Source organism: Impatiens glandulifera, chromosome 2 (assembly GCF_907164915.1).
Source record: "Impatiens glandulifera chromosome 2, dImpGla2.1, whole genome shotgun sequence".
NCBI lineage: Eukaryota > Viridiplantae > Streptophyta > Magnoliopsida > Ericales > Balsaminaceae > Impatiens > Impatiens glandulifera.
This window is the reverse complement of record NC_061863.1, coordinates 64,789,668-64,815,397: the sequence shown is the minus strand read 5'-3', so window position 1 is coordinate 64,815,397 and position 25,730 is coordinate 64,789,668. Positions and strand designations below refer to the sequence as shown.

The following is a 25,730-nucleotide window of genomic DNA, read 5'->3' as shown; positions in this document are numbered from 1 at the left end:
ATATGACAATCATTTCGAACGGAAGATAAACGAACGAAAGAAAAAAGACTTTCTATTTCAATCGATCGGAAGAGAAGAAGTCGATGAAACGTTTCAGTAAGATCGACAGTGGGTTGGGTTTTGGGAAATTGAAACGAAAAATAAAGAGAGAGATTGTCGTGGGGGTTTGGTTTTGGGAAAAAATGAAACGTTTCATAAACGGAAGAAGTCTTACCATTTCGATCAATCGGAAAAAAAAGTCGGTGAAAATAAAAAAAGAGAATCGCAGGTGGGTTTAGGAAAAATGAAACAAAAGAGAAAGAGAAAGAATGAAACAAAAGAGAGAGAAAGAATAAGATTTTGATTTTGGAAGAAATAGAAAGTTTAATTTTATTTTAATTTTTATTTTTCCTTTCTTACAAAAATTATCAAATAAAACCCAAACATCAAGCCAGATAAATGCAATTGTAATAATAATAATAATTTAATTTGTAAAATAAAGTAATGATGTAATTAAATGCATTTTGTTATATTAGAATATAGAAGAATTATTTGAAACCGAGCAAGCCAGCCTAAGTCCAATATTCCGATTCCAAATTAGCACGTTACGGAGGAGATCGGTGGTGAGGGTGGCTTAACACGCACTCTAAAATGGTGTGCCGGCAAATCCAATAAAAGTCTCCGCCTCAGAAATCTCTCACTTCATTGATCGATCCAATCCATCGATCGAGGGAGAAAAGGACGACGACGACGACGATGATGCGCTGTTTCACGGTGGTCCTGCTCTTTCTCAGCATTGCAGCGCAGCAGGTGAGATCCGATGCATCTCATCATACCTATAAACGCGGCGACCCCGTTCCACTCTATGCCAATAAGGTCGGACCTTTTCACAACCCTAGGTATCAATCCTCTCCCTTTCTACCTATATATTTTTTTTATTCATTTATCTCCATCATCACTTGAATTCTGGCGAGTCTTTCGATCTCAATTGTCTGGATCTCATCATTATTAGGATGTGTTTCTGTTTACTTGAATATACTTACAAGTCAATGAAGACTGTGTGATCGACTTTTGAGGAAACAGAGCAATGAATGAAGCTCTGTGTTCTTTTTTCCTCTTTGACTAATATAGTTTCTTTATGGTTTCAATTCCAGTGAAACATATCGTTATTTTGACCTCCCATTCTGTTCTCCAGGTTTGTTTTTCTTATCAACATTATTGCTGTGTCTTAATGTCAATTATGTCTATAATTTTCTGATGATGTTACATCATCATTTGCAGGAGTGGTGAAAGAGAAAAAAGAAGCTTTTGGTGAAGTTTTGAACGGGGATCGTCTTGTCACTGCACCTTATAAACTCGAGTTTTTAATTGACAAGGATTTTGAAAGTGTGTGCCAGAAGAAGCTAGCTGCAGAAGAAGTTGCTAAGTTTCGAACTGCTGTTATAAAGGATTACTACTTTCAGATGTATTACGACGACTTACCGATTTGGGGTTTCTTGGGGAAGGTAGACAAGGAAGGCTACAATGATCCAAGCAAGTACAAGTATTACCTATTTAAACATTTCCAGTTTGATATTTTTTACAATAAGGATCGTGTTATTGAGATAACTGTAAGACCCGATCCTAGTTTCCTTGTGGATCTGACTGATGATAAGGAAGTAGGTTTAGATTTTACCTACACTGTTAAATGGAAAGAAACTAACACCTCGTATGAGAGGCGAACGGACAAGTATTCGCAGTCTTCTTCTTTGCCACGCAATATGGAAATCCATTGGTTCTCGATAATCAATTCATGCGTGACAGTATTGCTTTTAACTGGTTTTCTTGCCACAATTCTCATGCGTGTTCTGAAGAATGATTTTGTTAAGTGAGTAGTCTCCCTTCCTATAAATTCACTTAGGAAATATTTCGTTATGTGCTGATTCTGATACTTTTAGGTTTTGCATTGTTAAACAGGTATGCTCGTGATGAGGAAGCACTTGATGATCAAGAGGAAACTGGATGGAAATACATCCACGGTGATGTTTTCAGATTTCCAAAGTTTAAGTCCTTGTTTGCTGCGGCCATTGGTTCAGGAACCCAACTATTTACTTTGTAAGTACTACTTCTTAAGTGTTCTTCAGACTGTAGCTCAAGTGGGGCTCTAGCCTCCTCCAGAAAAACCCTGGTCTAAAAATAATAATATTTCAAAAGGTTCTTATGAATGGACAGTCTCTAATCTATTGATTATTTAACTTATAAGAGCTTTCTGTTTTCAGGACAATTTTCATTTTTGTCCTTTCTCTTGTTGGAATCTTCTATCCATACAACCGTGGAGCACTTTTCACTTCATTGGTGGTCATATATGCACTTACATCTGGTATTGCTGGTTATACTGCAACTTCTTTCTATTGCCAGCTAGAAGGAACAAACTGGGTATGCTTCCCAATTTAGTTTATTGTTAAATGTAATTATCTAATATATATACATTGTGTCTTTCATGTGTTTTTTGTTAATTAGAAAACTGCAAATTCCTTTAGTCCTTTTCCTTAGCTAACCTGAAATAGAATAACTAATTATCCTTAACAGTTGGTAATGTAGATGCCGATTAACCCATTAGGGTACAAAAAATTAACCCTAACAGATTAAAAAAAACTCCCGATTACCTTTCAGTTATTCTTAGTTTTCTACACTTTTTACAATTTATTGCCGAATAACTTTGACAGGTTAGGAATCTACTACTGACAGGGACATTGTTTAGTGGGCCTCTGTTCATCTCGTTTTGCTTCCTTAATACTGTGGCGATAGCCTATAGTGCCACAGCAGCATTGCCATTTGGTACAATTTTGGTGATTCTATTGATATTTACTCTTGTGACATCACCTTTACTGGTATTGGGTGGGATTGCTGGAAAAAATAGCAAACCGGTGTTTCAAGCACCCGTTCGAACAGCAAAATATCCTAGAGAAATTCCAACACAACCGTGGTACAGAAGTGCCCTTCCTCAAATGGCAATGGCTGGTTTTCTTCCCTTCAGTGCTATCTACATTGAGCTTTACTACATCTTTGCAAGTATTTGGGGTCACAAAATATACACCATATACAGCATCTTATTCATAGTCTTCATTATTCTTTTGATCGTCACCGCCTTCATAACTGTTGGTTTGACTTATTTCCAACTTGCTGCAGAGGATCATCAATGGTGGTGGAGGTAAGTATATCTGTCAATGCCCCTCTTGTCTTACTTGTTTTTGGTTTATGTTTATAATTGATTGATATGATAACCATCAGATCATTCGTTTGTGGTGGATCAACGGGTATGTTCATATATGGGTATTGTCTGTACTATTACTACGCCAGATCAGAAATGTCGGGTTTCATGCAGACATCGTACTTCTTTGGATATATGGCTTGCATATGTTACGGTTTCTTCCTTATGCTTGGGACTGTTGGTTTTCAAGCTGCTTTGTTCTTTGTTCGGCACATTTATCGGTCAATTAAGTGCGAATGAGAAGTTATCGGTTCAATCGAGGTAAATGCTTAACATTTTGATGGGAGTTCTTGTGAATGGAAACAAGTTAAATGGTTCTGTTTTGATATAGCTAAAATGTCATTCATAGTATGGTGGTCTAATATAGGTTTTATTTTTCCTTGTGTTATAAATTTCAATGTAATTTTTTTGTGTTATTGTAAAATGATCAAATTTATAATGAGCAAAAACTTAAGTTATACTTGACCAACTTTTTTAGCTTCTTAAATTCCAAAAAAAAAAAATATTAATAAGACCAGCTTATTTAATATCTAAGGACTTTGTTTGATATTTACTTAAATAAATTTTGAATTATTTAAAAATTGGTGACAAAATGAGTTTTTTTTTTTTTTTTATAAAATGATTTTTTAAAACATATTAATATAAAATGTTATAATGATTTTTTTTTAAAGAAAATATATTTTTTAATATTTTTATTAATAAACTGAGAGAGGAATGAAATAATGTTTTAATTATAAATATAACTGTATTTTCTCTTGTTATATATAAAAAGCAAATAAATTTGCTGATATAAAAAGGAGCTTTTTCTATAATATAAACTTTGCATGATATTAATTGTAAATTGTAAAATTTAGAATCTAGTTTCAATTATAACAAATTACTTTAAAAGAATAGTAAGAACAAACTAATATTTTTTTTTTAATTTAGGACCTGTAGTCATTGCCACAATTCAACCATTTAACTTAAAGCTGAAAATAAAACTTAGTATTTCAACTTACCATCTTATTTTGAATTCACTTTAGAATGTCTTAAATACAAATTCACTTTAATTTGTAAAATTGTAAAAATTAAATAATCTATGAATTAAATTTAAAATTATAATAATTTAACTAATTAAAAGTTCACTTAAAATAAAATAGTTAGTCTACTTTATATTGTAGTAATCTCAAATCAAAATTTTAACTGCGTTGAGGAGAAACTTGTAAATGCAAATCAGGCATGGAAATACCTTGATTGTCAACACTTTGCGGTTTTCTACGCATCAACAGCTTCAAAAAACTCTCTTTAAGATTCGGAGACAATCCATCGCAACGAACGAAAACATCGATAGAACGAATCACTCCTTTCGCAACAAGCATATTAAAAACCATAGTCACCCGTTCTCTAATTAAACCACTCCTCTCAACATCATAATTATCGACAACAAGAAGAAGAAACTCCAGTAAACTGTTCGTCATATCGATATATTGAGGTATCGAGTTCACCATTAGTAAAACCGCAGGCTCAATGTTCATGATATTATCAAATCTTTCGTCAAAGAAAAGCCAATCATAGAACAATGCTAACTTAGCACTCGCTTCTACATGATACTTCTTCGTACACGATTTCAACAGCCAACCTATAATAGCCCATCTGGGAAGAATATCCGATCGAATGATCTCAACTGTCGGATGATGCCCACAACATACAAACCGAATTATATCAGTTACTAGACTGTCCCTGTTTGGATTCGAAAGAAATTTCCTCATAAACCAAGCTTGGTATCGGTTTTGACTACCAAGATTAACATGTGTAAGCAAAAACCGAAGATTGGTTTCCATCTCAGGTGGAATTCGGAGCAAGTGATAACGACTCGATGTCCTTTTCATGTAAATCTGTGAGATGTCTGAAAATGTGTCCACTTTGAAATTTGAAGGATTAAGAATGAGACTCTTCCATATAAGTTGAAACTCGGGTATATGAACAAGATCTTGAAGAAGACGAATAAGGTCTCTACCGATTGTAATACACAATCCAAACTGTTCATTCAACATTCTAACACAAAAATCAATCTCCATTTTCTTCAAAACCGATAAATTTGGATCGTTGTACCTGTAATGATCAGCCAACAAGCGGAGAAATGTGTAGAGAGCACTTGTTAAGATGAAATGGTTTTCATCTAATAAACAATCCCATTTGTTCATCAATAGTTTAAGTAATTCAAAACATAACCATATGTTTCCTTCAGTTAAATCGCCTCCAATGATTTGTCTCATAAGGGCAACAGGTAATCCATCGATTCCTATGGAAGAGACATGAATCATTTCATTGGTGATCCAGAGTAATTGAAGCTTAACTGATTGGAGAAGTCTAGGGTATAGATCATTAACAAGATTAATAATGGTGGTTGTGAAGAAATTGTATCCATCTGTTACTTTTCCATATAGATGTTTCATATGAATGTGTGCTGAATGCGGTTCACATAAGATTCCATAGAGTATTGCTCTGTTGAAATCTAAGTAATCTGATGTTGAAGATGCAACTTTGAGAGGAAATGGAGGTCTCAATTGATGTTCAACAGATTGAAAAGCTTCTATTAGAGAAACTTCTAATGGATTTGCAGCTTCAAATTTTGTTGCGTGAATTAGTTTTGAAGCCATTTGATTTGTGAACTTAAGAGAAGAGAAAAAACTTACTTTGGCCGCGACAGCATGAGGAAATCAAATCTGATATAGGCCGACTACAACTGATCTTTAATCGAGCGAAAGCAAAACGGCGTTTGTTCGAATCGCCATTGACGGAGTTTTCGTCGCCGACTGAAACGCGATCTCATTTGAAGACCGGAGCGGCGCCGCCTGATGTAGTTTAGCTTTTTGATTAGATTTATTTCAATTCTATTTTCAAAAGAGGGGTTTTATAATTTGATATTATATATTTTTATTTTATAAAAATACTGATTTAAAAAATATATTATAGTTCAACTAATTAAGGATTTATGATTAATTTTTTAATATAATATTTTAAAGATTAGTCTCTATCATTCTGAAATAATTTTTTCTGTAAATTTAATTAATTAAAACATTTTATATATAACCTGTTTCGTTGTCTATACTTGATAGGTGATTAGTTTATAAAGTGTATTTGTTTGAATTACATTCTAAATCGATTAATTGAAGATTAAATAAAAAAAACAATTTGCCTTAGTTCTTGAGCTTAAGGTGTATACATGATAAATAGTCAACTAGGAACTATTAGAATTTCACAATGCTTTAATAGATAAAGTTGAAACGTACCATTAAGGTGTATGTCGATAGAAGTAATTATAATCTGGTGTATGTCGATAGAAGTGATTATAATTTTATAATGATACTTAATTTTGAAAGTATCTGGGCTATCGGATCGAGAACAATGATTAATTTGAATATATATATATATATAAGAATAAATAAATATTGGGTCGGATTCTGGGTTAACCCGCCCATAAACTTAAAATGATTAAAAATAAAATTAAAAATTTTATAAGTAAGTTTCGAAGTCACAACCTAACAAAAACAAATATAACTCTTTAATCAATTAGATTAATAACACTTTATATTTTAGATTCAATACCAAATTTGATGAACACGGGATGTTGTAACAATATATTTTTATCCGTGTGCATCGCACGAGAATCTTTCTAGTTGATGATAGTTGAGATTAATTAATCATAGAATAAGTTAACATTATTGATTGTTGAAGTAGAAAAAGAACATTCAGATTAATATATTTGTTCCATTCCGTTTGATTTTTATTCATGAATCATTGATTCAGTTGAGAGATTGTGATGGTAATTTTTCTTGAGGCTTGATTATATTTTGGTTAGACGAAAAAAGAAAAGGAGTTTGCACATTAGTCTCAGTTGAAACGATTACAAGGCATGTTACAATTTGTATTGATTTTTCTACCTTTTATAAAATACACATATTTCTTATTACATAATTTTGTTTAAATTGTAGTGTTCATAACTTATATTATAGGTGTAAAAAAAATATATGAGAAAAATTTCATAATAATTCTGACTTTTCGATGTATTAACATTAATTTTGGGACAAATTGCAGAGACCCGAATCGTTTATCGGTTTTCGGTCCATATTCATTATCCTTCAAGTAACTCAACTAAATTTAAATGTAACTTTCAATACTTAAATGTCTTAGTCTAGATGAATGTTAGGAACTAAAAAAACAGGTCTCATTTAAATTCTAAATTAGAACATAAGTAAAATCTTTTAGAGAAAAATAAATTAAATTTTACTTTAAAATTTTAGAGAAAAATAAATTAAATTTTACTTTAAAATCAAATAAATTATGTAACATGTCATGATAAAAAAGATTAAATTTATTTTAAAGATAATACGATAAAAGACAAAATATAATTATCAATGAGAGAATATATATATTTATATTATGGAAAATATAATAAAATCTATAAATTAATGAAGAGATGATTTATCTTGTTCTATATACCTCATTTACAAAGTTATTATATATTTTATATAAATCTAGTTGATAATTATTATAAATTATGTATATATTAATTATATTATTTTTTAAAATTAATGAATAGAGAATATTATATAACTTATGTTTATAATTATTTTTAAATATAAATATAGAAGATAATGATGAGAATATATATGATAAAATATAATTATTGAAGAGAGTAATAAATATAAATTAATTAAGAGAAATGTTTTAGGATAAAAACATTGATTATTATTATTATTATTATTATTATTATTATATATATAGATTAAGCAAATATTATCATTCTTTTGATATTCCACCAGAATCTATTTGTCTTCTTCTTCGGCAGGCAGCAGCAATGTTGGAACTTAGGTTTTTGCATGGTAGTCTTTTGAAGAAGATTATTGAGGCCATCAAAGGTGATGTATATATACAGTGTTATCATCGACTGGTTTGTGTATTCGGGGAATGGACTCTGGCATCTTTTCTACTCATGTGTATGTTCTTCTTAGATCAGAGAGTTTTGACGCCAACATTTCCATGTGTATGAATCTCTACGTCCTGGCCAACATGTTGAAGAACATAGATACCGATCATGATATGCTCACTATGAGCACTGAATACGTCAATATCAAACATGGTTATCATCACAATTGCCTCCTCTTCTTCGTGTGGAAGTGGAATACGAGATTTCTGAGATGGGTTGCATCAGATTTTACTTTTCTAAGTATAAAACATGATGAACATGAGTAGTAGTGTGTTTCCTGAAACATAGGTATATATTATGGATGGATGGATGAAGCTCTACTACACCTCTATTTTGTATTTTGCTTTAAAAAGAGGTCGGTCGGTCGGTCTGTTTGTCTCAAAAATATATATGATGCAACTAAAAAACAACTTAATTTATAGAATTAACATTTATTTACAGTAGTACTGCTTATTGGTCTCTCTCTACTATCTGTGTACTTGAGAACGAATAAACTAGAACAATAAGAAGCCTGCTCTTGAGATATGAACTTCAATTCTTTACATAAAGAAATAACTATCAATCAATTATTATAGAAGAAGAAGAAGATTGAAAGTTATAATGACTATCAACATTAGTCAAATGTTAAACGCTACATTAAAATAAAAGGAGTGTTGGAATATAGAAATGATATCATAACTATGATATCAAACTTAAAAAATATCCGATTGACAATTACAAGTGCCTAATCACTGAAAATCATATCATTATCAATCAATTCTTCACCTTTTAATATTTTGATTAATTATGATAGCTAAATGAAATAAATAGCATCTTCTCTACTTCAAATCAAATGTGAGTGGATTCAGGCCGTGTCTGTCTGTCCAGGATCAAGTTCACCGGAGGAAAACCGAGATCATCATTAATGGATATCATTTTATGTCATTATTGAAGCTCACCATATATCTATCTATATATTTAAAAGGGCATGCAAATCCCTATTTATTACAACAAGAGTCTGGCAATTTACAATTCATAACATTACTACTACTACCTAAAAAAGATTGGTCGGTTGGTTGGATCGCAAACCCTTTCTCTAGCTAGCCAGAAAAGGCAATTTCTTGAAGCACATGAAGCGTCTTCTGATGAACCTGGACAAAATGAACCAAGATCCAAGTCAGAACAATTTTCAATTCATAATTCTCTTAAATTAGCATCCTAGACATGATATATAAAAGGCAGACAGGCATCATCTATATCCATTTGGAAACACTTTCTGTTTGTCAGATTATTTCTCTTAAAATAACCACAACATCATCGCCATCAAACTAGTTTACCCATTCAAGGTGTTGTGCTGTGATGCCCGACACATTCCCAGAATATATGCCGCCCAAAACCTAGAAGAAAAAGAAAAGAACATCTTTTGTCAATTTATCATAAAATTTCTGTAACCCGCCCTATCCTAAGCATGTATAACAACATCGTTACCTTGGAGACTGTCTCAAGAAACATGCCAGGTCGAACAGGAAGTGGCTTTAGGCCAGTAAAACTAGCCTAGACATCCAAAAATAATGTGAATAGGCATTGTATATGGCATTTGGTTTAACTTTTAACAGGTTAAAAATGAAAATACCTTCCCGGTAATTCCACCAGAAACACTTTTAGAATCAGCACCACCGGAAGTTTCTTCTCCTTCTTCTTTTCCCATCATCACATTTCTTATCATCGTCTCAACTGTTGTACCAGGCTTGAGTGATACAAGCTTAGTTAAAAAATTCACCTGGACAGAAGAAATTACATTGTATCAATCAACACTTGTCAGAGGCATGTAACATATTGAATCATTTAGTAGCAATCAAATAACCTCCGCCTCGGGAAGTATATTTAAACCACGATCATTCCTTTCATCTAATATTCCACCTCCCATCATATTCCGAGCTTCCTCTCTAATCAAAACAAGCCTCGCCAGTAGCTTTCGATCAGGAACAACTGGACGTGTTTCCATTGTCTGCAGAAATTGAGAAGACTATTGAGCAAGACCTTTCCATTTTCACCAACCATGTTTTTCCCATTTTTTTAAGATCAACTACACATTGTCGAACCAAATCCAAATCTCTCTATAGGTTCCTCAAAAAAATTCCAATTCGTGCAGATTCTTCTCCAAGTGGCAGAGAGAACTTGGCAAAATTAACACATATGAAGTTGATCAATTGGTATAATTTCAATGGTTCAATTTAAATGATATTTTCAATGGTTCTAACTCGTTGAAACACCTTATTCAACAATTACCTCCAGCAAATCATCAGCCTGGTTAGCTATTTCATTTAAATTTGCACATGGGAGATGAACTTTTGTCCCATTCTCACTTTTAAATACACCACCACCTGCAGCAACACGTCGGAGTAATTCCTGTCTGCTTTCTTTCTGAGGTGTTCTACAAAGAAGGCCAATCACTTGAACCTATAATAATCAGGCAGTAAACAATGTAAGTCGCATTCTTAAATTCAAGCTCGAGATAACAGTAACTAATACAAAGTATTTTCTCACATGTGGGGGGCATTTTTTGGTAAGATGGGACAGCACTGTCTCCTTAATGACTTCCAGGATAGACTTGCGCTGAGACGAAAATGGTCAAATAGTTGAGGTCAAAATCTCCACAACATCAATTTTTATTTGAATAAAAGAGGAAAATCAGTTGAACTCCATGCAAAACATAAGACAAAGGAAAATCGAGATACCCAAAACAGAAAAGGAAAGCGGAAAAAACTTACACACCATACTATCATATTTGGCCTGTTTTGGTATGGCGTTTCATCAATTCGCTAAAAATACAATAAACCTTATCGTGTTCAACATGTCCCATTGGCATATCAAACCATAACGGAATCAAGAAAAGTGATCCTTATAGTTTTTGGATGAAGTATAACAAATAGAAGCTGACTTTCTTTGTTAGATAAGAAAAAATGTAAAGGTCTACCTTATCATCTCTATCCTTATCAGCAAGTTCAATCATGTAATCCAAAGCCATCATAAACCCTGATTCCATCTGATCAACTCTCTTCCCTATGACTCCATGTGCTGCTAATTCCACTGCTATCTTCTCTGATGCTTCATCCATATTCATATCTTGCAACTGTAACAACCACAAGCACATATTGAATACAATAATTAGCAAAGGAAATCTCACAATCTTTGTTAGTGTTAAAACATGAAAGAAACTCAAGCTTGTTTTCCAACTCCAAACAAGTATGGAATGGTAGATACATTCATATTCTAACACATATATATATATTGTATTCAATTGACAAATCGGCATTAAGTAAACATACTAATATAACAAGGACTTTGCAAACTGAACAATTGATGACATAAGGAAGATGCAGAGTCACTGATACCATATTTTACAAAGATATTATCCCTAGATTCATCAATATTATGAAGAACTCATGAAAACTAATCTGTTTTCTACATCAAAGCTTGAATTCAGCCTTAGAGGTTTTAGAGGTGTAGGTAGGGTTTAAGATGAAACATAGAAATGTTAGATAAATATGTACTTACAAGTTTGGCAATCTCTTCGAGGACGGAGACGACCTGTTCTCCTCCTTTTAGAAGAGCTTGATACTGGGAAGGGCTCCACTTTTCGTCCTCGGAGGATTCTCCTCGGCGGGAATTCAGAAGCATCTCTTCTTCAGGTCCACCGACTTCGTAGCTAGAGCGGGAGGCAACATTCAGTTTCTGTTTACGAAGAAACTGCTGCTTCGGTTGATAGTGGAGGCGAGAAAAGGCAAAATACGAAGTTTGCGGCAACGGCGCAGCTTTGAAGTAGTAGAATGAAGGTGGAAGAAGAAATTGCTGATTATACTGTCGTCGTCGTCCCCGTCCCGATAAGCTTGGCGCCGTGAACGGAGGAGCATTTAGACCGCCGGCCATCGGAGAAAATAATTTGAAGATGACTTTCGGAGAAGAAACCTGCCTTTATAAATATATATATTTTTCAGTAATTATTTATTTTACAAGATAAATCATTTTCATTTATTCATGTATTTACAAATGGGAATTTTGATGAGATGTCCCTAATAATAACCTTGAAATGTTCGTGGCTAACAAAAATTTGAGCAACCTGGAAAAATATTCCGCGATGGAACTCAAATTCGTAGTAATGTTAGGTTTACGCGACGGGTATTTCATTATAATACAAAGGACGTAATTATTTTCACAAATTTTATTAGGCACGGTAACGACTTTATAAAGTCATCTCATCACATTTCCTTTACAAATTTCACATATAAGTGTATAATATATATACATTTTTTTAGATATACCATGTAAATTAATTTATCAATTAATTTTAATATATATTTTATATTATATATTAATAAAATTTTATGTTTACTCAATATTTCAATAGTTTCAAATCAAATAAGATTAATTACCATAAAAAAATATATAAATAATTGTAGAAGATGGAAAAATATGAATAACCCATATTTCTTATATCAAAATTTTTATAATAACAAAAACTAATTAAACACAAACAAATACAAATCAGACCTATTTCTTTTTTAATAAATAATCAGAGGAAAAAAAAGGTAAAAAAACCAAAGATTTTTTTCTCTTAAAAAAGGTTTAAATGTAAAAAAAAAAATTGTTTATTTATTTTTGTAAAGAATTTAACATAAAAAAAAGAATTATTGATATTATAAACTGTTGACATAAAATTTTAGAATCTTAAATGGAAATAGAAATAATATTAGAAACTAAAAAAATTAAAAAAATATTAAATTTGTTAACATCAATAGAAACTAACATAATCTTCTAATAAGGAACTTCAAACTAAAAAAGGACATTTCTTTTCTGATTGGATTAGCCAAGTTAAAGCTTAATGTTTCCATCCTCCAAACTTTAATAATTTGATTTTACCCTTCTCCATAGTAACTAATTAATTAACCTGTAACCCCTCCTCAACTTAACTAGTTTTCAATCAAAATCAAACTCCCCTCTTCAACTTAACAGTTTTCTGTTAAAATCGAAATCACTAGCTAGCACTAGGTCTAGCTAAATTCAGATATAGATGAAAAACCTTTAAAAAAATACAAAATTATAAGGACAAAATATTGGTTTTCTACATTTATGCAAACTTACAAAAGTAATATTAGAGGTGACTTGAAAAGCTGTTTTAGATTCAAAAGACAAACAAAGTTACTTAATAATTAGCAAGCTAGCTACAACAACACTTTACATACATTCATAGTTTACATACATTCAACTATTAGTTTCTTGTACTTCCATTCCATTCCATTCCATTAAAGTAAACATCTTACTTTCTCCATCTTTTTTATTCATGGTAATCTGCATATTCATTCATAAGAGTATATTTTAGATTCAATAATGAATAAGAATTCATTATTATAATCAAAGATGATGAAGATAAAATTCACTCACCCCAGCTTCAGAGAAGTGTCTGAGCTCTCATAGTCTTGAGGAGGAGGAGGTCCTCCTCCACCAGTTAAGTTCCAAATATTATTATTGGTTACTGATTCCGACGACAATCCTTCCTCGCAAACCATGTTTTCTGAATCAGTACTTCTTATTACCCCCCAACGACCACTGCCGCCGTTTGTTTTCTCAATCACCTGATCATTTTCAACAGGACTAACTAATTACCATGTACAATTTACGATTGAAAGAGCGAATTTTTTTTATATATGTCATTTTTTACTTGTTGTCTTAACCGCTCATTTTCTTCCATAAGTTGCATTCCCTGAAGAAAAAACAAAAATCAAATTTCATTCATAAAAAGCATAAAGATATGGTGATGATTGTTGGTGACTGACCTTTTTTTGAAGTTTGTTTATCTCCTTCATAATCTTCTCACCCTGAAAACAATAAAAAATTGTAAACATGACTTATCGCCAAATAGAATTCGACAATATGGGAACCGAACTAAGCTATAATACCTTTTTGTCAATCACATTAGTTAATCCGGCTTCAAGAGATTTCTCTAGCTGTTGTAGTTCTTCAATAGTTAAACCTTGGAGCTCTTCCCCTCTCATCTGCCTGATTTTCATAATACATTTAAAATGTCCGTTATGATCATTGAGCAACTGATGAATCAGTATTCATAAATCTATTACCTCAACTGCTGACTTTGTTCTGCAATTTCCTTGCTTAACGCGGTATACTTATCATCCTCTGCAAGCTGAAAAAAAACACAATAACCACACAAGAAACAGAAAAGACATTGGGGAGAATTTTTTTTTTTTTGGCAATTACCTGAAGATCAAGACATGGTTGTTCCAAGTTTTTTAGATTTTTTGCATGTAACTTATGCCTTTCAAGTATTTCCTTCATACTAAACAACAAATTGTTAGAATATGTGCTACATCATCAAACGTCATCTTCAAGACTATTAATATACTACACCACCAAAATCCTTTTTTCCCTTTTGAAAGACAAAACATTAATGCAAATATCATGTCAATCATAGAAATGATAACCAAATACAATGAAACCCGAAAAATAAATGTAGGCGAGAAGAAAATCTAAATCAAGTTTCGCAAGTCAATAATTAGGTGGCTGCAAATGATGTGTTCAAGTGGATATTTCCTTATGTTGCAAATGAAAGTTGTTTGGTATCTTAAGATTCAAGGTGAAATGTTGAAGATTTGAAAGAGTTAGGGTTAAATATGTTTTAGCATTAAATTTTGGTCATATTTATCTTTTATTATTTCATATCTAACATACTATAAATTTTGTTTTGGAAACAATTACAACTTTTATAACGCACCACAGTCTACTCGAATGTTCGCATATTAAAAGGGGAAATAGTAAGATAAATAAAAGTCACGACAATGAGCAAAACAAAATCCCACTCAAGGCTTGTTTGTCAATTATATAACATCCACAAATATCCATGTCCCGATTTTCATATGAACTCGGGTTCAACTGAAGAAGGATAACCTCGAGCGTTCGAACGGTCACTTCTTTCGATCTCCAACTTTAGCGAAATGATTAAAAAAAAATAAGCTCAAACTTGTTACAATCATTGGGCGCACACACCGCTGAATAGGAGATGGGAAGATTGTCGATGATTTCACCTTGAGTTGGTGGTAAAACAATACATGGCAGCCCACCAACTTTGAAAAAAAAATTGAATCCTTTTGACTAAAAAATACAAACAAAGAAAGAATTGAAACAATAGGAGTTTCCTAACACATATTAGGAATTTATTTTATTTTTAAACAAGAAAGCTTGTATTAATTATGAACAAAATATATATTGGGAACATCACATTATCCTGTAATTAGCATATTAGGATCTCTTTTGTAATCAAATTTTCTATCAATAAAGTATTTTCTATATCTCAACAAATGAATAACCAACATTATTAATGCAAGTGACTTAACCAGTTAACTGGAACAAGTATTACATAGAGCTTAACTCGAACTAAAAAATGAAATGCACCAAAACTCAAAAACAAAACATGTTTGAAAATAGTTAACAATTTTCCATGTGAGCTTTATGTAACAACCCTGAAGAAAACCTTACTTCAAAAGTTGGGCGTTAATATTTTTTTTTTAAAAAAAATGCTTGTATACATAAAATTAGTCGTCGTAAGAGATAATTCTCAATTTATTTACTTTAAAACGCAATTTTTATCATCAAAATGTTTATAAAAATTTATTGGAGAAAAGGTGATAAATGGAAAAACAAAAACATTAAGAAAACCATCAAACCATTAATAATAACTACAATTCCAATGTACACTCTGTGATAAAAATCAGATCTTCACCAATAACAAAAAATCACACTTGGAAAGTAGGAGCCCTATGATCTTTCACAAAAGCATCAATATTCCTCCACCCAACCCAACACATCACAATATATATATATAAGCTAAAACAAAAAACAAAACAAAAAAACAAAAGTTACATAAGCTCAATGTGATGAACATACACTAACAATCAAGGTAAATGAGATTATCATATTTGTCAAGTTTGTCTTCAACAATAATGCCTTGTTTTAAAGTTTGAATATAATTATATGACATGCTCTAATTAAGTAGAGTTTTGGCCCTAAGCCAAATAGACACTAGATTGTCAAGTTTAAACTAGTTAGTTGGAGAATCTAAAAGTTATTCAAATCTCATATACCTTAACCAATTGGGTAAAAACAACCACTTTAGTATATGAGAGGTGTCAGAAATTTATCCCCAAGTTTCTGAAGTAAGCAACATTCTTCTTCTTCTTCTTTAAGAAAAGTAAAAGTAAAAGTATAACAAAAACATTGATTTTCAGTCCAATAATAATGGGTTTTCTTTAAAAAAAAAATAGATTCAAGTCAAAACATTCTTTAAGGAATGAAATTCTAAATAACTTTGAAGCAACTGAATAGCACAAGAATTATACAGTAGTCTGAAGGAAGAGAGAAACCTGGAATTGGAATACTCAAAGAGTTTTCCGGTTGAAGAGAAGATTATGAGAGCAACATCTGCATCGCATAGAATCGAAAGTTCCTCTGCCTTCTTCAAGAGACCCCTTCTCCTTTTCGAGAAGGTGACCTGTCTGGAAGTAGCATTATCGATCTTCTTGATCTGAATCTTTTCCCTCACCATCTATCTATATACATAATGTAGAGACAAAAAAAAAAGTTTTCAATATGACATGAAATCAAAACATTTAAGGAAAGTAGTGATATGGGGCATAGAAGAAACCAGCATACAATGAAATGGGGGGTGTGTTGTCAGAAATTGAGGGTTTGGGTTTCTATATTTGTGTAAGATTTACATGGAGTAAAGGTTCATAAGGGGACAGACATATGGAAATGATGGAGGTATTTTTGCCAAAAATAAGAGAAGAATGTGACTGGGAAACCCTAGATAGATCAGATATGTTTGTTTGTTGTAGGGAAAGAAAGGATAAAGAGAGCAAAATGTTCAGATCCGACCGCTTGATTCTCTACTATTAATATAGAAAAAGAACCCCACTCAAATCACAAGTCATTTATTTATTTATTTATTGCTTCATATCCTTTCAAATTACCGACCAGACCGGGTTTTTTCGGGAAATTGGACGAAATGACCCTGAAGAAAGGGCTATTTGCCTCCGTGGTCACCAGATAATTGAAATTGATCTGATGACCATTTTATTTTTTTTGGACAAAAATACCCTTTTCGCGTAACGCGAAGGGACTTCACGTTTCGCGAAGGGAGTTTTTTTTATATAAATACTTAAAATTTTTTATTTCGGCATTTTCTTTCTCTCACTTCTCTCTCTTCTCTCTTCCTTCTCTTTCCTCTCTTCTCTTGACGGCGGTGGCACGGTGGCACGGCGAAACCCTAAACCAAAACCTAAACGAACACATTATACAGATCGACGAAGGGCTTCACGTTTCGCGAAGGGCTTCACGTTTCGCGAAGGGCTTCCCGTTTCGCGAAGGGCTTCCCGTTTCGCGAAGGGCTTCACGTTTCGCGAAGACCCAGACGGTCGATGAGCCCTAATTTGTAAGTCAAGAACTTCTTCAGGTCGGTCTCTCTCTCCCTCCCTCGATCCGAATTAAGAATCATGTGAATGCTTATTGAATCTTCTTCTTCTAATGATTCATCTTTGATCTCGCCTAGGTTATTTTCGGATTAATTTGTCTTATCATAATGTCTTCTTATTTGCAGCTTCAATCCCGTGCATTGCTAGTTAGGGCTAGCATTTCTGTACTAGGATCTAGTTGATTATTGAAGAATTCTATCTGTATTCGATCTAGATCATAACCTAATCTCCTTTGTAATGTGTTTTGTTGGTCTCTCTTTGGCAGAAGCAGAAGAAACAAGGTCAATTAGGGCTTGCAAGAGGAAGAAGATGGTGAAAGTATCTACCTTCTTTGGAATGACAGTGGGTGCCTTCGTCTTCTGGCAATCCATGCCTTAGTTGGAAAATAAATATTTTGAGACTTAGATTTGCGAGTTTGTGATGGGCGTTATTTTTCAACAATTTTAGGCTGTCATTTGACATTATATGAAAAATGTAGATAATGCTATATTTTGATATTATATGAAATTCAATCTTGAAATCCGACAGATTCGATTAGGATCTCATTTCCATTTCGGAAGATCTTCACACTTTTTAATATGTTTATTTTATTTTCTTTCACAATGGTTTATTTGTCGCATTTAAACGACTATTCATTTCATCGACCATCTAAATAATATATATAAATCAAAATCTATAGGAACCCACCACAACGCTTTATTTGAAACTGATATTTGTTACATGCATCTTTAACATAAATCACAATTCAATAAGAAAATTGTCTAAAATTTCAACAATGATTTTGTAAGTTATTGGAACATACTATATCTGTAAGAGTATACATCTTTTTCCTGAAGACTGTATATCTGTAAGAGTATACATCTTTTTCCTGAAGACTGTACTCCTAAAAGAATGAAACTAATATACAAAAGAAGTTGTTTCCTTCCTCTCATGCTGACTCTTCTAGCAACATCCCATGCCTTGAGAGGTGCAAGCTCACCGGCTTGAGATGCAAAGAAGGATTCGTAACCGGGTGAATCAAATGCAAAACATGTATGTTTAGATCCCTCTCGAGGAAGCCATGCCATTGCAAATCTCCTCGATTCCTCTGGATTGAGCTGGTAGTACCAACCTCCACCAACCCTATACTGCTACTAATATCTATTTCATTTGCATGCATTTCCTGAACCATCTGGTGATCATAAGGGAAGGCCAAACATCCTGACAGTTGAGTCAACACTTGTAGAACTGGAAATGGCTACAAATTTATAGATCACCAATGATTGGTAAACTTAAAACACAGCCAAGGCCACTACAACTCTCCATTTGAAGAAGTATTTCTTATTCCTTCCTTGTACAATTGAGGGTACTGCTTTGAAAGAGATGCACTCACATCCTATTATAAAACACAAACAATTTACTTTTCCGGTTCACGATTATCCAAAATAAATAGAATCAGCCAGAGGCAAAGATATACCTTGTCAAAAAGTCCAAGAACTAAAACTGGTACTGAAGTGAAGATAACATTATACAAAGACTAAAATGTGAAGCCATCGCGAAACGTGAAGCCTTTCGCGAAACGTGAAGCCCTTCGCGAAACGTGAAGCCCTTCGCGAAACGTGAAGGCCTTCGCGAAACGTGAAGTCGTGAAAATTAAATTAATGTTTCCTGAAACGAAACCGAATCAGAGCATCATTAACTGCAAACATATCATCGACAAGATGAACAACCAAGATGAACAATAAGATGAACAATAAGATAAACAATAAAAAAATCTCATGATTTAGGGTTTAAAGATGAACACAATGGAAATAATAACATAAATCGATCCAATCACCTGATATTAGAACGAGTTTTCGTCGTCGATCTGTATAATGTGTTCGTTTAGGTTTTGGTTTAGGGTTTCGCCGTGCCGACGCCGTGTCACCGCCGTGCCGACGCCGTGCCACCGCCGTGCCGACGCCGTTAAGAGAAGAGAGGAAAGAGAGAAGAGAGAGAAGTGAGAGAAAGAAAATGCCGAAATAAAATTTTTTAAGTATTTATATAAAAAAAACTCCCTTCGCGAAACGCGAAGTCCCTTCGCGTTACGCGAAAAGGGTATTTTTGTCCAAAAAAAATAAAGTGGTCATCAGATCAATTTCAATTATCTGGTGACCACGGAGGCAAATAGGCCTTTCTTCAGGGTCATTTCATCCAATTTCCCGTTTTTTCTGGGTTTGTTTATGAAGATTTTGTTTTTCTGGAATTGTTAATAAAAAACTCCATTTTAAATATTAAAATTATTATAAAAATATTAAAATATCTTATATTATATATATTAAAAAAAATATAAGAAAATACAAAAAAATACTTTCCCGTATAGAGGCTAATTTGATTTAGCTTATTCGTAGTTTATCCAGCTTATTTTTAAGTATGTTTGACAGGATATCAACTTATTTAATCCTTAAGTTTGGGTATGTTTGATACAATTTATATGCTCAACTTATTTATTTTTAATATTTTTAATATATTATTTAATAATAATTATTATATATATATAATGTTATATATTAATTTAATTTTAAATATTAATATAATTTAAATTAAAAAAATAATATATATTTGAAAATAAATTATATTAATATATTATTTTTATAAATTTTTATTAATATATAATTTTAATTATTAATAAATGACTTAAATTAAAAAATAATATATTTTAAAATAAATGATATGAATATATTAATTTTTATAAATATATAATTTTAAATATATTTAATATAAAAATATATAAATATATATAAAAGTATTTAATAATATATTTTTTTTCACACTCCTCTTTCTACCAAATCTTTTAATTATAAATTTATTTTCGTGTTCTTTTACACTCTTAGTATTATAATTCATTTTGAGATTTATCTCAATTATAATAAGTATTTTAAATAGTTAATTAAAGATAATTTAATTTCTAAAACTATAATTATAAAAATATTAAAAATGTATTTATATTTCATATTTTATTTAATTATTTTATATATTAAGATACATATATTATAAATAATAAATAATATTATATTTAAATGTATTTTTTTATTATAATAATTTTATATTAAAATATTATAAATATATAAAATAGATGAGAGAGAATGAATAAAATAATTAGAAAGAAATTAAATAGATGAGAGAATGAATAGAATGATTAAAGATAAATTAAATAGATGAGAGAGAATAAATAAAAAATATTTAAAAATGATGAGAGAGAAAATGCTGAGATTATAATTTTAAACCTTGAGACGGAGGTGGAGAGAAAATTGAGTTTAAACGTAAAAGTGTGTTTTATTATAATTTTTTGCATGAGCTTATTACGCAAAGTTACTGTATCAACTTATTACGCATTACGCAGCAAACGCCCATACACAACTTACCTATGCTAAATCAAACTAACCCTAAAACTCAGCAAATAATGGATGACTAGAAAACTATATTCTAAACTGAATGAGTTATTTCTTATCAGTTTTTTTTTTCAAAATTATTATTATTATCATCATTTTTTTTTAAAATTAGTAAATTAAAAAATATTATTTAGCATTCGGTAAAAGAAAAGGATGTTATGAAAATGAAAGAATGAATTTGATAATCATTTTTTTAAATTAATTTTTAAATAATTATTTTACTTTTATTTAATTTATTTTAATTGTATTCTTTATATTTATTTATTGAAGACATTGTTTTAAATATAAATAAGTATAAGATAGAAATTAACAATATATTTTTTTTTAAATAGTTATCAATAATAATTTAAATATATGATGTGTGAATTATGATTAACTCAAAATATAAATAATTAAGATACAAATTCTTACTACTAATCTTCATAAATTAATATATTTGGTTGATATATAATTTGTTAATGGATTGATTGATAGCATCACCATAATTTAATTTAATTGTCAATTCATTATTAAAGTTCTTTCTTGCTTAAGTGTTGTATAACTTAATATTTTTCTCAAAATCTCAATCTTTTCAGATTCACTATTTTGATTATTAATATTTAGATTGTGAGATTATCTTTTTTTTTTTATATTTATCACACGTTTTTTTATAGAACTGTGTAGGAAATCATTTTTTTAAACTGAAAATGAATAATTTAACCACACATATTAATGAAAACTTTATCTTTTACATATGGTCAAAACTTTCCACTTATTTCTTCAAATTTAAAAATTTACTCAATTCAAGTCTTAAAAAAAATTGTCTTCTTAAATTATTTACTTTCTAAGTTGATTTTTTTAAATGTAAGAATATAGGATGACCTCCTAATAAACCAATTTTTTTCATTTGAACTATGTCAGAAAATTATAATTAATTTTAATTTTTAAAATGCTAAAAACAAGTTTCCAAAATATATTAAATGTTTCAATATTATATATATATTCGTAATAACTTATTCAACTACTAATCATCATTTATTTACACTTGTAAATTGAATCACCCTAAACAACAATCAAAAGATTTAAATAGAAGTTTCTATTTTTCTAAGACAAAATTAATTAAAATGATAAAATAAACCAACAAAATTAGTTAATCATAAGTTATTATAAGAATTGTATACAGAATTATCAACCAAATTAAACAACAAAACATCCAAAAATTCAGAACAAATTAACTGAAAACTTTGACGATCAATCAAGTTACATCGATTAGAATCTCATTTTAATCTTAGCGTGGTGGTGGAGTTTAATATAATTAAACGAGAAGAACATGAATCCTAACTTTTATCTGGATATGTAATGCAGGCAGAATTTAAAAAGTTGGCGCCATAAAAATAACTAGAAAGTCCCATTGCTAATTCAAAAATCTATAAGCTTTTAACTAGTTTTGTCAGAATTTTATAAAATTATTGATCAACAAAATTGCATCTAAATCTTTACAAATTCAAACTCATGAGGTAATGAGTTAATAAAATTTACTTTTAAATATCGGAAAATTCACAATTGAGTGTCTATATGGGTGAATTGAGAGCTGTGACAAGGATAGGATCAGTAGTAATGTGTTTGAATGCTCAGAGGGATTTGTGTTGAATAAGAGATAATGAGACTAGTCAGTTAAGGTTTTCAAATCTAAATAATTTCAAGTCACTACAAAAACCAAGTTTATTTTGTTACCAAACATACTTTCAAGCAACAATTTTAAACAAATAATATCATCAAACAAGGATAAGCAAATGATCAAACATCAACCATGTGGAAAGGCAAAACCTAATCAAACTAGCAATTAACATATCCAGGCAACCCCAAGTGCTATATTTGAACCTAGCATGAGACAAATACATCTACATCTGTTGAGTTATTGCCAAATTGATGGTAATATGTACAAGTTCATAACTCTTTAGATCAAAGTTCAGTCTATGTTCATGGCCTATATATTCATCACAATTTACTGGTCTCTTTCAATTACAAATAACATAATATATCTACAATTACCTTGACAAGTTATATATTCATTCCTCTAGCTACCCATTTACAGAAAGAAAGAAAGAATGTATACAGATTTGATATTGCAGATAGCAGCAGTACATAGTTACACATGGTTCACATACTAGACAGTAAAATTTACAGTTACTTGAGTGTTTTGTCCAGCATACATGAATTGCATTATGCAAACTGAATGTTTATTCAATCCAAAAGAGAATTCAGAATCATAGAAAGCAAGAAGAACCTGGAATACAGTTTTCATTGCGGCTCTCTACCCATATTCGATCTCCATGTCTGCTTTTGCCTCCTCCATTACTACGTGTACTTTACTCACACAAGTATCTATATTGAATTGAATTCCATGCTATGCTATGATTACTAGCATTATTATATACTAGCTACTTCCACAGTCAGTTACCATCAATGGACAATGAATATGATCAAACAAGAATTTACCAAATCAACTCCAAAGTACTTCATCAATTGAATGCAAGTGGCCCGAGAAGTCTTTCCTGATCAGTTAGGGAATGGCGGAAATGGCAACGGTGGCCATATGGACAAGGGACGCCAGCAAGAACCATTCGGCAGACCTCTGTTTTGTAACGTGGATGACGGATCACTGGACGCAGCTCAGTGATGCCATGTGCAAATTGACATTGCTCTCCATATGGACATTTCCCTGTTTCCTGCCATTTGTTGCAGAGTTCGGTCTTGAACATCCCCTGGTTGTATACCTCGAATTCCATCGCTTCCTCCTCTCTCTTACCCCTTGGCACATAAACTCGTTGCTGCTGCAAATTTATTAGGAAATCAATGTTGTTCATAAGCAGTGCATAAAATTAATAACTAGATGCATACAAGGAAACATGGAATTAGTTTTATGAAACTAACCGATCCGCTTGAGTTGGCGTTTTTTGACTGGATTCCCCTGCTAGGACCTCCTCGGCTTCCACCGCGATGAGAAATAGTTAGGTAACCGCTTGAGCGAACGGAGATGCTTTTTGGCAGTGAAACACGATCCATAGGCGCCGGTCCTTCAAATTGATCTTGTTCAATGGTGCTGGTTGGACTAACACTGGAAACTTCGCTAGCGACGAGATCCTCTCCGACGTTTCCTCCTAGACTGAGGCGGTTCAAGTCATTGGCAATTGAGGATAGAGGCGACCGGCCAGATGAGAGAATACAATTTTGTATCGTAGCTTCCGATAGAAGACTCAATCGTTTCATCAAATCAGAATTGACAAAACGAAGATCATCATTCTCTTGGCGAAGTGATTCAACTTCTCCCAGGGATTCCTGAACACGAGCGATTAACATCGCATACTGATTATACAGTTGCTGATATTCTAGAACGAAACGAGTTTCCTGCATGCGGTTATCGGTCGTGAAATCTGTAGCGGATTTATCCTCGACTGAATCTTCCGAAGGCATAACTACCGGCATTGATCTCCGGTTAGCATTTCCATGGAGCATCGGATGATGCAAAGAGTTGAAATAAACCTCGTCGGATTGACGTTGAGTGAAATGAGTAGTACTGTGATCAGATTGATTAGCCGATGAGTCGGCTACTTCTCCGTCGTTCTCTTTATTAGTGTCGCCGCCATAGCTGATCTCCTCTTTCAGCATTCCTGTCAAAATCAAAACGAGAAAGTCATCATCATCAACTACGAACGAACACAATTAGACGATCGAGAACATAAATAATAATCTGGCGTATACTTGAATGACTACAATTACTGAAAGAATAGTATGAATCGATGAGAAATCATAGCTTAACAAATGCAAATGATCAAATTAAGTATCCTGACCTAGCTAGTTAGCAAGAGAAATGGCGATGAATATACAGAGAGAGAGAGAGAAGAGGGTGGAATTATGGCGTATAAAGTTCTTGAAGGGCGAATTTGTATAAACATAAGTAAAAGGCGGTTGACTTAGTTACACGTGGCAACTGATCGGAGAATAATTTAACAAACAAATATATTTTATCAAAACTTTAACAAATTAGTGACACTAAATTTTACGGGATCACCTAAAAATAATCTTAAATTCGTGGGGTGTATAAACTCTACTACGTAAATGATTATTTTAAAATATTTTGACGAAATAATCACGTGTCACGCGTAGGGTAGAATTGTTACGCGAATAACATAATTGTGACGCGAAGACAAGTTCGTCACGCGAATAACACAATCATTATCGACTTTTTACATGACTCCCCTCGCATAACGCGAATAAGTATTTTCGTCAAAAAAATTTCAAGTAATGACCGGGGCAATTTAATTTATGCGCTCAAGCACATTTAACCTCTTCTTAAGTCATTTTTATCAAATTTCCCGTCTCTTACGGCCCTATATTTGATGCAATATATGTATAGGGCTATGTTAAAAAGAAATATAATAATATACAATTCTTTTGAACGATAACTAACCAAAAAAAATAAATTAATTTTATTAATTTTTACATTAAATTATACATCTTTTACATAATTTAAAAAGTATTAAAAAAAAAAAAAAGATTGTTTCCTCCCAAACAAAAACTTAATTTCCAAAATCCTTCATTAAAAACTTGAACGTATCTTA

At 31.8% G+C, this 25,730-nt stretch overlaps 5 protein-coding genes across 6 annotated transcripts; 1 reads left to right on the top strand and 4 right to left on the bottom strand.

Annotated features, from left to right (window-relative positions):
• Positions 1 to 550: 550 nt before the first annotated feature.
• On the top strand, positions 551 to 3,692 carry LOC124925836 (transmembrane 9 superfamily member 3-like). Its single transcript, XM_047465948.1, has 7 exons — positions 551 to 878; positions 1,134 to 1,174; positions 1,261 to 1,846; positions 1,936 to 2,073; positions 2,238 to 2,394; positions 2,685 to 3,169; positions 3,250 to 3,692. The coding sequence occupies exons 1-7, from the start codon at positions 736 to 738 to the stop codon at positions 3,467 to 3,469; spliced, it is 1,770 nt and encodes a 589-aa protein (XP_047321904.1). The 5' UTR covers positions 551 to 735; the 3' UTR covers positions 3,470 to 3,692.
• Positions 3,693 to 4,407: 715 nt separating this feature from the next.
• Positions 4,408 to 6,073, bottom strand: LOC124925215 (integrator complex subunit 3). The gene has a single exon (XM_047465185.1). It carries the CDS (start codon positions 5,866 to 5,868, stop codon positions 4,408 to 4,410), a length of 1,461 nt encoding a protein of 486 aa, XP_047321141.1. The 5' UTR covers positions 5,869 to 6,073.
• A 2,999-nt stretch (positions 6,074 to 9,072) lies between these two features.
• LOC124925743 (protein PEP-RELATED DEVELOPMENT ARRESTED 1, chloroplastic) lies at positions 9,073 to 12,147 on the bottom strand. Its single transcript, XM_047465821.1, has 9 exons — positions 11,736 to 12,147; positions 11,155 to 11,310; positions 10,725 to 10,793; positions 10,467 to 10,637; positions 10,042 to 10,185; positions 9,811 to 9,957; positions 9,666 to 9,731; positions 9,515 to 9,574; positions 9,073 to 9,328 (listed from the first exon to the last, which is right to left on the bottom strand). Exons 1-9 carry the CDS (start codon positions 12,105 to 12,107, stop codon positions 9,278 to 9,280), a joined length of 1,236 nt encoding a protein of 411 aa, XP_047321777.1. The 5' UTR covers positions 12,108 to 12,147; the 3' UTR covers positions 9,073 to 9,277.
• A 1,191-nt stretch (positions 12,148 to 13,338) lies between these two features.
• LOC124928043 (MADS-box protein JOINTLESS) lies at positions 13,339 to 17,109 on the bottom strand. 2 transcript variants are annotated; one of them, XM_047468573.1, is made up of 9 exons: positions 16,899 to 17,109; positions 16,610 to 16,806; positions 14,451 to 14,529; positions 14,312 to 14,376; positions 14,135 to 14,234; positions 14,012 to 14,053; positions 13,897 to 13,938; positions 13,620 to 13,810; positions 13,339 to 13,526 (listed from the first exon to the last, which is right to left on the bottom strand). In XM_047468573.1, exons 2-9 carry the CDS (start codon positions 16,789 to 16,791, stop codon positions 13,517 to 13,519), a joined length of 711 nt encoding a protein of 236 aa, XP_047324529.1. In that variant the 5' UTR covers positions 16,792 to 16,806; positions 16,899 to 17,109; the 3' UTR covers positions 13,339 to 13,516. The 2 variants fall into 2 exon arrangements, with proteins under 2 accessions (XP_047324529.1, XP_047324528.1); XM_047468572.1 differs by having other exon boundaries at positions 16,610 to 16,795.
• A 6,474-nt stretch (positions 17,110 to 23,583) lies between these two features.
• LOC124927357 (zinc finger CCCH domain-containing protein 14-like) lies at positions 23,584 to 24,777 on the bottom strand. The gene is made up of 2 exons (XM_047467761.1): positions 24,043 to 24,777; positions 23,584 to 23,942 (listed from the first exon to the last, which is right to left on the bottom strand). The coding sequence occupies exons 1-2, from the start codon at positions 24,775 to 24,777 to the stop codon at positions 23,631 to 23,633; spliced, it is 1,047 nt and encodes a 348-aa protein (XP_047323717.1). The 3' UTR covers positions 23,584 to 23,630.
• Between the last annotated feature and the right edge of the window lie 953 nt (positions 24,778 to 25,730).